Below are 12,760 nucleotides of genomic sequence, written 5' to 3' on the forward strand. Positions count from 1 at the left end.
ATTATTAAGTGTGGCATTTATAAACACTTTCAACAATGGGAAAGTTCAATTGGTTCTCACGTATACTAGTATATAGATTCCTTGCCCTATTGCATTTTTTACTCACCCTGTAGCTGGCGGGTTTTATGAGTATGCTCATTTCATACCGTATCTGAAGTGATAGAGCTTTATCCGCAATCATTCCATGATTGAAATTTCAGGATTTTTTTTTCAAATGTGCTTTGAAGTTCTTTTACTGTAGTTACTTTTTCCTTTTTTCATCAGTTCATGATCTGGTTTCGATACTTCGATCAATACAAGCCTTTGTGTGACAGATCAAATGGAAAAATAAGCATGTGTTTGAAAAAAGGGTGCCTTTGGGTGACCGCGATACTAAAAGGGGGTCTTTTCAGCTGTACATTCGCGTCACCTCCAAAATAGATCAGGTCTAGTTTTGAGTGGAATGAGAAGAATAGATAAATGAGCTCGAGAAGAATGGAAGAAGTGAGTTGGAAAAAATAAAAAAGGAGGTTTTAAATGAGGGGAGAAGAATTGAGGACTCCAGGACTTATGAGAGACTTGATAGAAAAAAAGGAAGAAAGGGAAGAGACAAATAGGAATAAGAAAGATCAACTAAAGGACAGGCGGTCGTATTTAGAACTAATATCATCACAAAGAGAAGAGCTGAAGAGAAGAGAATGGTGTAGATGGGACTTGTTTAAAGGTAGAACACTGAGCAAGCAGGCTACTTTGAGTAACGCTTCTGAAGACCAGAGGCTATGTGGGCCGGTTGGGTTAACATATACGATTTTAAATACTATGTGGGCCGGTTGGGTTAACACATAGATTTTAAATACAACCATGAAACCTATTCTGAATAGGTGTCACGCTACCAATTTACCAGAAAGTAACAAGAAAAACTACATACATGATTTCTCCCACTGGTGGAGTATGACTATAAAGTTCATTTTATAGCATTATAACTACATGTATATTACGGGAACATGCTGTATTTGTGCAGATGAAATAAACAATGATAAATGATACTGGTTATCTTTAAAGGTGCTTATTAAACAACAATGATGACATGAAATAAACGATAATACGGTTTAAAAGATAAGCACAAAGTGAGACTTATACACGGCACGGTTCATTCAAATGAAATAGTCCATATTGTTGGGAAACATATCAATTTGTAAGCGCTCTTTAGCAACGTCATAGTTCATTAAATTTACAACCGTATGACAAAACAGGCGAAAATAGTAACCTTTTGCACAAGATTTGCAATTTAAAGAGAATTGGCCATTGCTCATTCTAGTGACACTAGTATATGAACAATATAAGTGTGCTTTTTTATTTAATGACATAAAATTTGAAAAATATTGTTAGGAACACTTGAGGTTTTGACTTTTAAACCCTACATTTTGGTCAAAAAATGTGCTTGGATAGGTAGTGTTAAACAGATATAGGGTACTAGGCATATTTTGCTAGAACACAATAATATCACTTCTCTTGTTAAAATAAACTTTGGGGTATCTTTTTGTCTACTTTTTGTGATCAATATCGATGAGCATTGTAAATATCCCAGTTATAACCCATTCATATGATCAGATGTGTGGTAGGTAAGTGGGAGAGGGTGTATTTCTCGACCATATTTCCACTTTGCTTGACATAACCAAGTGATATTTTACTCGCTACAATATTTCGTCCTTCACATCGGAGGACTTCATCATGTGAAGGACGAAATATTGTAGTACGTAAAAATTCACTTGGTTTAGTCAAGCAAAATGGAAATATTTATTATAATCAACAACCTAATGAATTTATTCAATGATTTATTAACATGTTTACCACACGTCTTGCCTCGAAATCGATCGTCTGTTCATTTTTGCTGTTTATCCTTAGTTTTGATTTTTAACCCTAACCCTAACACTGAACACTCTTTTTTTTGCTATTAGAAGTAAAAGAATAAACGAAAAAGATCAGAAGATGAACAAATAAGTCACTTTGGTATCCCGGGGGTTCGAACCTTAAATCCCTCGCGTGCCAAGCACACAATCGTCGACTGGTAGTCACGGGGGTTTAGGAGCTGTTAGGGTTGATACTTGGAATATCAACATGATCAATAACGAACATTAATATTAAAATACTGTAAAAATTATTGCTTTCTCAAACATACCGTGATAATATAAGAGAAATATTATATGTGCGTCGATTATTAACGATTAATGTTAATTTCACTGATTATACATCCATATACAAGCATCTAACGCTGATAAGTTATGATGAATATTCATCGCTAAAGATAGCGGTGTTAAATCGGTATAAATTCAAGAAAGGATTAATTGGTCCTAGAGCATACTTCGGCTAGCTATCAGTAATCATGAAGTTGCTTTGTGCTCTTCTCGTGTTTGTGGCATCTGCCTCGGCGGTCAAGAACTATGCAGGGTAAGTCTTTTTTTTTTTTATATACAAGTCAGAATTCAAAATGTATACAAATATTTGTTAAACTTGCCACTGTTTTCTTGACATTGCAACATAACACGTTTATACACTTGAATATACATTTTTCAAAAGTAATTTTATACACTCACAAGTTAATAAATAATTTGCTGTAGTTACGGGCCAAAATAATTTTCAAGTTCATAATGATAAACCAATGCTTTTTCTTGACAAGTGAACACTTTCTTGAGCATGTAAACCGTGAAAATATTATACTGTAATGCATGCTTAATAATTGCTTATCATAGGCCCTCGTCATTTATGCGTACCATCAAAGTTTTAAAGTAGGGTACATAAAAATTAAGCCGGTAAATTCGGAAACAAGTTTGGTCTTAATTTACGTGTCAAACACCCTACTAATTTCACAAACATTCAAAGTGCTTGATAAGATTGACAGCCTCATCCTACAATTTTACTTCCCCCTATCAGAATGCAGATTTTGGTATCTATTGAAAGCTCATGTGTTTGTCATAATCCTAGTGAAATTTTGGTCCTGGAATATGTTTCGTTTAGGCGGTATGAACAAAAGCATGGTAGTTTGGTGATTGTCTAAATCGCTCGAGTAATTATTGAAATCAAATTTGGAATAAAAACGTTTATGTAATGGGCCTCAACATGCTCAACGTGAGGTAGAAACCACATAGTCGGACCACAATCTGGTCATTCACAAAATACTTTTCAATCGATCTATCATGTCAATCTTTGGAAAAATGAAACTAAAATATATAATGTACCTGTATGTACGACCGAAATAATCCTACGCCAAACGTAAAAATGAAAAGAAATGGTATTAGTATTTATCAATGAAGACATACTCTCTATTCTAGCAATTTGACCTGCGGGTCACCATTAGAGTTTGAAATAAAACCTTCCTTTCTTTTCTTTACTCTCAAATATTTATTTATTTATTTATTTATTTATTTATTTATTTATTTATTTATATATATATTTATTTATTTATTTATTTATTTATTTATTTATTTATTTATTTATTTATTTATTTATTTATTTATTTATTTATTTATTTATTTATTTATTATTTGAGGGCGGGGACATATCGGATTAGCTTGTTGCATTGCCTACAAAATAGGTCATCATTCAAGATCATCAGAGTCAAAGTACAGATTGTTGGATCAGTGATCAACATAACTTTTTCCATTACATTTTCAGGTACCAGGTGTTGCGTGTGGTGCCACAGGACATGGAACAATTACAAAGACTGCATAATTTGTCCAATCTACTCGAAGATACCGTAGGTCGTCTATTATTTACATGGATACTTTAGGATCCACAACTTAAAAGTTCCCTCTAGAGCTTTTTGAAATAAATTGAAAAAGTATTTTACGAAACCCAGCCTAGGTAGAGTTATTAGGTTTATACATGACAAAGACATGATATGGAGAGTGGATTATATAAGATCACAACTTATAATTTTCCCCCTAACATCGGAAAAATATTTTACGAAATGTTGAAATTTAAAAAAGGTATGTGTAGCCTTGTTTGTTTTACACATCTGCGCCAATTTATAACGTCATACAATCATTGCGTTCGGTCACAATGGTTCATGATTATATAAAAAAGAGGCCGTTTTAAAAGTTGCGCCAGAGTCTATAGGAGTCAACTTTCCTTCATGAATAGGCTTGGCCTACTGCCACTCGCCTACTGCCTATTGTTTGATAGTTGACTCCTATACAAACTAATAAGGTTAAACATTACCTGGCTTGTTTTCCCTGTTGACTCAAGCAAAATGATTGTCTAAAAAACCCTGCCTAAACCTGTGATGTCCTTTAATGTGAACATATTAAAACCTTATCATTTATTATCGTCATTATCGATCTTGGGATTTGACTTAGCCTTTTTCAGCCCCACTTATTGTGAAATGACCCCAAATACAGGCCCGTAACCAGGACCAAAGTCCCATTTGCGAGCGTAGTGATTGAAAAAATGCTATGCCTTTTTTGGTCAAAAACGGCAATATTTTGGAGTAAAATGTCAACTTTTTCAAAAACTGCCCCTAGTCAAAAAAGGTCCAAATTTTGAACAAAAAGGTCCACTTTTTCACCCCCCCCAAATAAATCCTGCTTACGGACTGCCCAAATATGACAACAAATAATACCCCCAAAATTATTTTCAACACCTGGGAAAGAGATTCTCACTTTAGTACCTTTCCGGGTTATTATAATATTCACTGCGATTTTGATAGCCTTATAATTCTTGACTCTCTGTGACAACTTGAATACTCTGTCAATGGCTTGAGCGTTAGCAACTTTAATAGTTGAAGTTCACGTATACAGTCTTGTTCATTACTTTTCACACTCCTACTGTTATTCCTTTTTATTATAGGTAGATTTCTGGAAAGGACCAACCAAATTAAATCGACCCGTGGACATTATGATTGGCCCAAATCTTGTTCAAGATGTGAAAATAGAATTATCTCGCCGTGATTTGGGTTTCTCCATCTATGTGGAAGATGTGCAAACCAACATTGATAATGAGAGATGCACGGACTGTGTCATTGCTAAGGCTGGGTTTGATTACACTATCTACCATACTATTGATGAGGTAAGTGTTTTAGTACATTCTGTTCTAATATCGAGGCGGGTTTCAAACTTAGTGGATACAACCTGGAATTCAAAAATTTCAAAATACTGTAATAGGGAAAAGGGTTAATAACAAGAATTGAAGAAGCGCATGATGGTGTCTGAAATAAAGTTATTGTTTTTTCCACAAGTCTGTGGTATTTTTATGAAGCATTGCGATTAAGAATTTCGTGAGCCTTTATAAATACATGGTTTTAACAAACTGTAATTTAAACATGGAAGATTATTCGATAGAAAAAGTCTGTATAGAAAATTCGCGTAAAGCGCGCGTTCAAAAAAAATCATAATTTCTCTCCACAACATTATTTTCATGTCATTGATCAATTCGTGGAGAGTTAGGCAAACTAATTCTGTGATAAGCTACTAATGCTTAAAATTATTGGTGTTGATGATTCTTTCTTATTTATTTAATTTATATGTGATTGAATTGATCTTCTTGGTTGTTTTCATTTGTCGATAAAAATATTCCGGACACATCTGTATGATTATAATAATTAAGTGAATGTATTCTTCTCATCATAAGGATTCAGAAAAAGTATAGTTTGACACATCTCCTCCGATGTACGATATTCAGTTATAGGCAAAAGGATCAAAGTCAAATTTTGGGTTACACAGAGATAACATTTGAAAAAGTCTCAGATCTTCCGCTGGTAAAACAATTTAAACAAGAATAGCTTGTTATATTTCCGGTGTTTTGTTACCAGGGCGTAACAGGTCAAAGCCCATTTTGACATTGACCTATTTTATGAATATTTACGTTCCATGTGTGTGTGTGTGTAGTTCGCGAGGTGGTAATTTGGTGTATTATTGTGTAGTTATTATTAATGTTGCTATAAATTTATCCTTTTTTCAACTGATATTTAATATACACAGATCAGTCAATGGGTAACAGATTTTGCCAACGAGAATGCTATGGTTACCGAAATTAGCATAGGTGATTCTTATGAAGGTCGACCAGTCAAAGCAGTTAAGGTACGTTGCCAAGACCTTTCCAAACTTATTTTGACCACGGTCCCCAAATAGAATATGGCATCCACGGGATAGCATCCAAATACATCTATAAATGTGATGAACTTGTCAGCAGCATAATATTTATCATCCCTTTGGGTTCAAAGTTTCTGATACCCGCTATATTCTCTCCATGACCATGATGACCCTATAAATTCATAAGTCCATCTCCAATCCAAAGACCTCATTTTTATTTTGTTGTCATGCCCTTACCTCGAAGGTCAGATCCTTACACCTGTATTAATATCGAAGTGAAAGTCCAAAATAATTTCGCGCGCGTCGCTCGTATTTCAACATACATGGTCAAATGAAAAACGTCTGACAAAATTAGTAGCATATGCACCTGTTCGAACCCCTGAAGCATTTTTTTTAGGAAACAGGGAAAGGAAGCGCAATTCCCTGTTCTCTATCCTTGATCCTGGTGTCACAGACCCTAGCTACGCCACTGAACTCCCTTAAGACGTAATGATTCAAATGGATTTAGATTTTTAGATTTTTTTGCATAAGTAGACCTAATGGTAATCAAGGTCGTAATAGTTTGTATTGCCTTTGAAGCTTCAACGTCATGGTCAGTCAGGTGTTGCTAATGTCATCTTAGTGCTTATTGCTTCGTAGGCCTTATTGTATACATTATTGATCCAAGAATACATCAGAAGGTAACAGAGGTACTGTATGGAGTACTCAAGTTAGTATTTTAGTATAAAACTGCACATTTTCGCGCACTTCGCGTGCATTTATCCCGGTAAAGTCATTTAAGGATCTGGTAAGCAGGTTGATTTTGTCCCTTCTAATGGGCACAAGATGCACTGCAATTATACTAAAGACTTCACAAAAAGTATCGAAGCCGTTACAAATACGCATATACCTTCAGAATTATCAAATCGTATTCATAATGTTTTAACATAATGAGAAAGGTGGCTTATGTACGTACACGCATTTTGATACCCCAATCGTCCAATTTGATCTATATCAACAACATAGTAGTATTTGTAAAGGACAACCCCGAATTTACAAGTTGCACTAAATTGTATTGAGCTTATGGGAGGGGGACTGGAGAGTACTCGAGGACAAACTAAGTAATAGCAATGTATCCATAATATATTAAGGTTTAATCCCCACATCTTGATTACATGTATGCACTAAAGACCCTTCTCATACATATTTGAAGGCTTAAGACGATTGCACAAAACAAATACGCACGGAAGTTTACCGTTTAATACTATACAGTTTATACAAGGTGTATTTTTTTTTAAATTTCAGATCAGCTCCGGAGGAAGTAAACGCGTAATTTATATACAAGGTGGTATCCATGCACGTGAGTGGATCTCTCCAGCAACTATGATGTATATGGCCAATCAGGTAAGCTAGACAGGGCCAAAGCGATATACCATGTTGGTCGGACCGGACCGAACGAGGATTCTTCAATATATATTTTCTGCTGTCTTCCGATATTTTGTTAAATTTATACTCTTGTCACCCAAAGACTCACACGTTATTTTTTCAGCAGTCCAAGTAGTAAATGGATATGTAATATACTCTGGTGCGTGAGGGTATGAGTTCGAGCCCCGCAGTGTTGTTAGTTGGTCAAGTAAGTGAAATCTCCTGGACAAATAATTCACTGCTAATTGTCTCATTGTAACCCGTACGGGGAGCTGATCACGATTGCGACTTGCGAAGCTTGTGTGTATATGGTGTGCGTTTCTTTCTGCGCTTCTTACTGTAGGTCCGTGAGATGGTCGAGTCGGAAAATGTTTTCATGACTGGTCTCTTTCAAAAATCCGCTCATGGTTTATGAGCTTTTATGAATTGGGTTATGGAACGATTGGGGTGGTAAAGTATGCAGAGGCCTGTGAGTTTGGAATAAATGCACTATATATCATTAAGGCTCTTTCGTAATACCGACGTTATTTGAAGCCATATAGAACAACCAAGCCAATACTCAAGGGTTTTTTGGACTGTATTTTGACTCTCAAACAAATGTTTATGGCAAAAATTATCATCTATGACCCATAATTTTAGGTCCAAAGGTCTATCTCTCACCCAAAGCCACATTTGTTTACATTTTTCTGTCAAAGAATGCCCTTACTTTGAAAGTCTGTTTCACCCTTACACACCTGTATAGATTTCATATTGGAGTTGAATACACAAAATTTTAAGATTTGAAACACTAACAGCAAAAAAATTTTGCAATCGCACAGAAAGTAGTACATACTGCAGTTACTGTTCATTTTCCTATACACAATACACAGTGCTCTCACCATTGAGGTGTGACCTCTACAAACAGTGTATGTTAGAGGTATAGGGCATTTCCTAGTTAACGTCACTGTGTGAAAAATAACCGGCCAATATATGTTGTACTCTCTGAAATTCTAGGAAATATAATTTTGTAACATTTTAAAGCTAATTTAGATATTTGAAAATGTTCGCACTTTGGTGTTTTAGTAGGTAGGGCACGGCATGGCCTGGAAAATTCCCTATGTAAATCGAATGCAACTTTTAGTGACTATCACTCACTTGTAGACCGCTTTCTTCCGAAGGGCATTAAAGCTAAACCACTTGACTGATATTTTTTGTACTTGCTGTCAATCAAGAATAATGTATACATTACATGTAGGCTAAAAACTGAGTATGTGGGGCACCTGCAAATGTTCGTACCTACCTGATATGTAAATGACAGATCGCAGTAAAAACAGCTCCCATATCTGTCATATCTTTGGTCAGTGCAGCGAGTCAAGGGATTTCAAGTAGAGCTTATTGATTGGCTAGTGCCATATATGGGCATAAGTGCAGTCCACCATAAATGTGGAGGATAGACTAGACTTTATCGATTGATTTTGCTGGAGTAGTTTCCTGTTTTACCTTTAGCAAAAATAAAGTGCCCACCTTTTCAATTCCAAGCCAGACGACTATACGTCGTGTGTCTACGCAATTATATTGAAATAATATTTTGGTTGGTGAAAAAATAATGTTATTACTTATTTCTCGCTCATTGCATATTACAGCTGGTATCAAATTACAACACTGATGCCGAAGTGAAGGCCATGGTAGACAACTATGACTGGTATATTGTACCATCCCTCAACGTAGATGGTTATTCGTACACGTGGACCAATGTGAGTATACATGTTTTATTAGCTCTGTACAAACTTCAAAAAGTATGAGAGAATATAGAATAAGTGCTATTATGAGAAACTAATAATTTTGTCGCATTACCAACACATTATATGTGACCGTACACGACGAATGAGCCGTAAATTCCTCCCCCGGTCAATTTTGTTTTATTTCGTGTTTCGAAAATATACATCATAAGCTTTAAAATGGTATATCATTTGACTTCAAACGATATCCAGAAGCGGTGTTATGGTTTGTTAAATTTGCTCCTTCAACAAAATGGTAGCTTTTTTCGTTTCTACGTGTGTCTCTTTTTCCACATTGCTGGCAATAAATATCAAACAGTTATAATTGGCGGTCATTTCAAATCCTCCCCCAAGTCAACGAGTTTAAGAAAGTTCTCTCATTGTCAATTGTTGGTTATACATACCTATACAAAATACAATGCCTGGTAACTCACCACTTGAACAGAATTTAGCCAAAGCAAACAAAGACCAGTGCTATTAAAATTCTATATCAACTTCAAGAATAGGATTATTGATTGGTGTTTGACTACCAAAATGAGATAGATGTCGCGCCAGCATGAGTTACTGATGAATACGACCTTCATACACATTTTACATTGTAACTCAGAATACAATTTAGGGAATTTACGGCTCATTCGTGCTGTACGTTGTCATATTATTTCATCAATTCTGCTCGTCAGCTCGTCACGTCAATTTTTGCAATAATGGGCTATTCCAGAAATTAATGGCACCCCCCCTAAAGAAGACATGTAAGTTTGTACCATAAATATTTGTGAATTCCCAGACAAAATTTTATCCCCAAAAATGGGACTTCCCATTTTGACAATAAAATGATTAAAAGATTGAATATTCCCAGTGTTCCTAAAGAAGGCAGGCACATTTTTGCCAAAATTCCAAAGCCTAAAATAAAAAGGTGTCTTTTTCTTGGGAATTCCCATGTCTTCTTTAGGATTGTGACAATAATGACCAATTTTTTGGGGAATTTCCAGAGCAAAAAATGGTGAAAATGTTTGGGAATCCCATGTCTTCTTTAGGGGTGCCTTTAATTTCTGGAATAGCCCATTGGGCGAACTGGTGGTTTTGAGCTATGGATCCAATTCCTGAAGATTTCAATTTTTCAATTGCGCAAGAACCGCATGCACAGACTTTGATCACATTTACAACGCTTTCGGGCTTTAGCTTAGCATTAGCCAGTCGAGGACCATAAATGGAAATACTCTTACATTTTCATTTCAGAAATATTGATAAAATATGAAGAAAACTGAAATGTGACGTCCGTATATATTTGAATTCGTATGCCATATTGGATTTGCACGGCATTCCTTATGACCGGGCATAGAAAATTAACATTTGCCGCGCCTAATTGACTTGCAGTGAATAGCTTATTGTCTATAGGGGTTAGTTATTTCATTAGTAATTAATGGTGGTAATAATTATAGCAAAATTGCAAAATCGTCCTGATGTCTGACATCCAAGTTGACATTATTGGAATCGGAACAATTTTGCGCGAGGAGGGACTTAAATTATTCATTACCAGGTTTTTGCTCAAAAAGTGGCCAAAATACACAGACCGTACTGGATTGGAGCTTGTCGCAGGCTCCCCTTCCATTGTTCTCTGATCCGACCAAAGTATTAATGAACACTGCTCCCTTTATACTATAATATTCTTCCGGTATATAGCACCATTGTCTGATGTGTTTCATTTTATTTCACAATCCTTTTTTATCTACTCACTTAGGATCGCATGTGGAGGAAGAACCGCCAGCCAAACGATGGATCTCGGTGTGTTGGAACTGATTTGAACAGAAACTACCCCTATCAATGGGGAGGTATGTGTCTCATTAGTTTGCATGTTAATACTCAATTTTCAGTTTGTGCATTAATGTCCGGGATTAATGTTACAATATCTCACACTATCAGAAATCAATATTAAACATTCACTGAACAGTTTCATCTGTAGGATTGGTTTGGTTATCAAAGTAAATTTAGGTAAACAAATCCAGTAAACTACTCAGGTCTTTAGCTTTCGCCATCTCGGATGATGGCTTTCTCAAAAGTGAATTGGTTCACTGCTTCTCCCGCGGAAAGCGGCTGTAGCCTCCCCGGGGTAGCCTCATTCCCAGAGTATGATGGTACAAGCTACAAGCTATTGCCACGGCACCACTCCATTGTGCACCAAAATACTGGCGCCGTTACATGGATGACGTGCTTGAGGTCATCAAAAAGGACACCACAGAGAAACTAACTGAACATCTAAACAAGGTGGACGAAACGGGGAATATTAAATTCACGTATGAGGAGGAGAAGGATTGTAGCATTCCGTTCCTTGACACATTAGTGGTCCGTAAACAAGATGGCAGCATAAAGCTTCTCATATACAGAAAAAAACCCACACGGATCAATATTTGAACTTTGACTCACAATATCCCCTATATCAGAAACTCGGGGTCATTCGTACACTGTTTGACAGAATGGATAGCATAGTGACAGAGAAGGAGGATAAAAAGGAAGAAGAAAAGAAGATCAGAACCGCGCTTCAAAACTGTGGCTATCCAAGGTGGGCAATGGACCGTGTTAAGCAGCAAATGTCAACAAGTAAGATCAAGAGTAACAGTTCAAACAAGAGCACCGATGATAACCCGTCAAAGGGTATGGTAATTTTATCGTACGTTGCAGGCCTCTCAGAGAAGCTCAAGCGCATCTTTTGGAAGCACTAAATCGCAACAGCCATGAAACCTCATAACACTATTAAGAGCTTATTAATGCACCCTAAAGACAAGAGAGAAACCAACCAGATGTGCGAAGTGGTCTATAACATTGACTGCAAGGGTTGTGAAAAATCATACATAGGTGAAACAGGGAGAGCGTTTGGCACACGGTTGAAAGAGCACCAGAAAGATGCCGAGAAAGCGGAAAACAAGAAGTACATCCGCACAAGACGGAAAGAATCTACCACAGAATTCAACAAATCAGCAATTACGGACCATGTCGCTGCCGACAACCATGTTATAGATTGGGAGGGAGCTACAATACTTGACAAGGAAGCAAATCAGTTCAAAAGAAAAGTCAGGGAGGCCATATGGATCAGGAGAAAGGTGGCCACCACCATGAACCGGGACATAGGCTCATACACTCTAGATCACGTATATGTAGGTATGTCACAGTGGCTGCGCAATAATTCTGCCACACTGTGCATGCAAGCATGACAGTGAATTAAAAAGCGCGCGCATCAAAGTCGGCTGATTTTAGGAAAACATAAATGTCAAAAATGAATTTCCTTATTATGTTCCATTTATCCCAATTGTTTCAAATTTTAATACATGGTATGTGAAATCTTTCTGAAGCTACCATTGAATCCGACAAAATTAAATTTTGCTTTGTTCAAGAATTACTGCCTGTTTAATGGATTTTAGACGATTGCTCATAAATCAGTAAATATAGGCCTATTGAAATATCTGATCTACCACCATTTAGCTAAAATACTAATCTTTCTTAGCATGTAAATTATTTCCGTCTACATTGAATGAAGCACTT

The 12,760-nt window shown here is 36.3% G+C and overlaps 1 protein-coding gene across 1 annotated transcript; it reads left to right on the forward strand.

Moving 5' to 3' along the window:
• The first annotated feature begins 2,356 nt into the window (after positions 1 to 2,356).
• Positions 2,357 to 11,943, forward strand: LOC140143711 (carboxypeptidase A1-like). Its single transcript, XM_072165524.1, has 7 exons — positions 2,357 to 2,427; positions 3,652 to 3,733; positions 4,825 to 5,043; positions 5,955 to 6,053; positions 7,350 to 7,448; positions 9,092 to 9,202; positions 11,665 to 11,943. The coding sequence occupies exons 1-7, from the start codon at positions 2,363 to 2,365 to the stop codon at positions 11,941 to 11,943; spliced, it is 954 nt and encodes a 317-aa protein (XP_072021625.1). The 5' UTR covers positions 2,357 to 2,362.
• The last annotated feature ends 817 nt before the right edge of the window (positions 11,944 to 12,760 follow it).

The sequence above is a fragment of the Amphiura filiformis genome, unplaced genomic scaffold (assembly GCF_039555335.1).
Source record: "Amphiura filiformis unplaced genomic scaffold, Afil_fr2py scaffold_26, whole genome shotgun sequence".
NCBI classification, from domain to species: domain Eukaryota; kingdom Metazoa; phylum Echinodermata; class Ophiuroidea; order Amphilepidida; family Amphiuridae; genus Amphiura; species Amphiura filiformis.

Excerpts from the sequence above, each read along its gene's own strand:
- LOC140143711 (XM_072165524.1), top strand. The coding sequence starts at position 2,363 with ATGAAGTTGCTTTGTGCTCTTCTCGTGTTTGTGGCATCTGCCTCGGCG. Across the intron at positions 2,428-3,651 it reads GCGGTCAAGAACTATGCAGG|GTACCAGGTGTTGCGTGTGG; the intron begins GTAAGTCTTTTT and ends TTACATTTTCAG. Across the intron at positions 5,044-5,954 it reads TCTACCATACTATTGATGAG|ATCAGTCAATGGGTAACAGA; the intron begins GTAAGTGTTTTA and ends TAATATACACAG.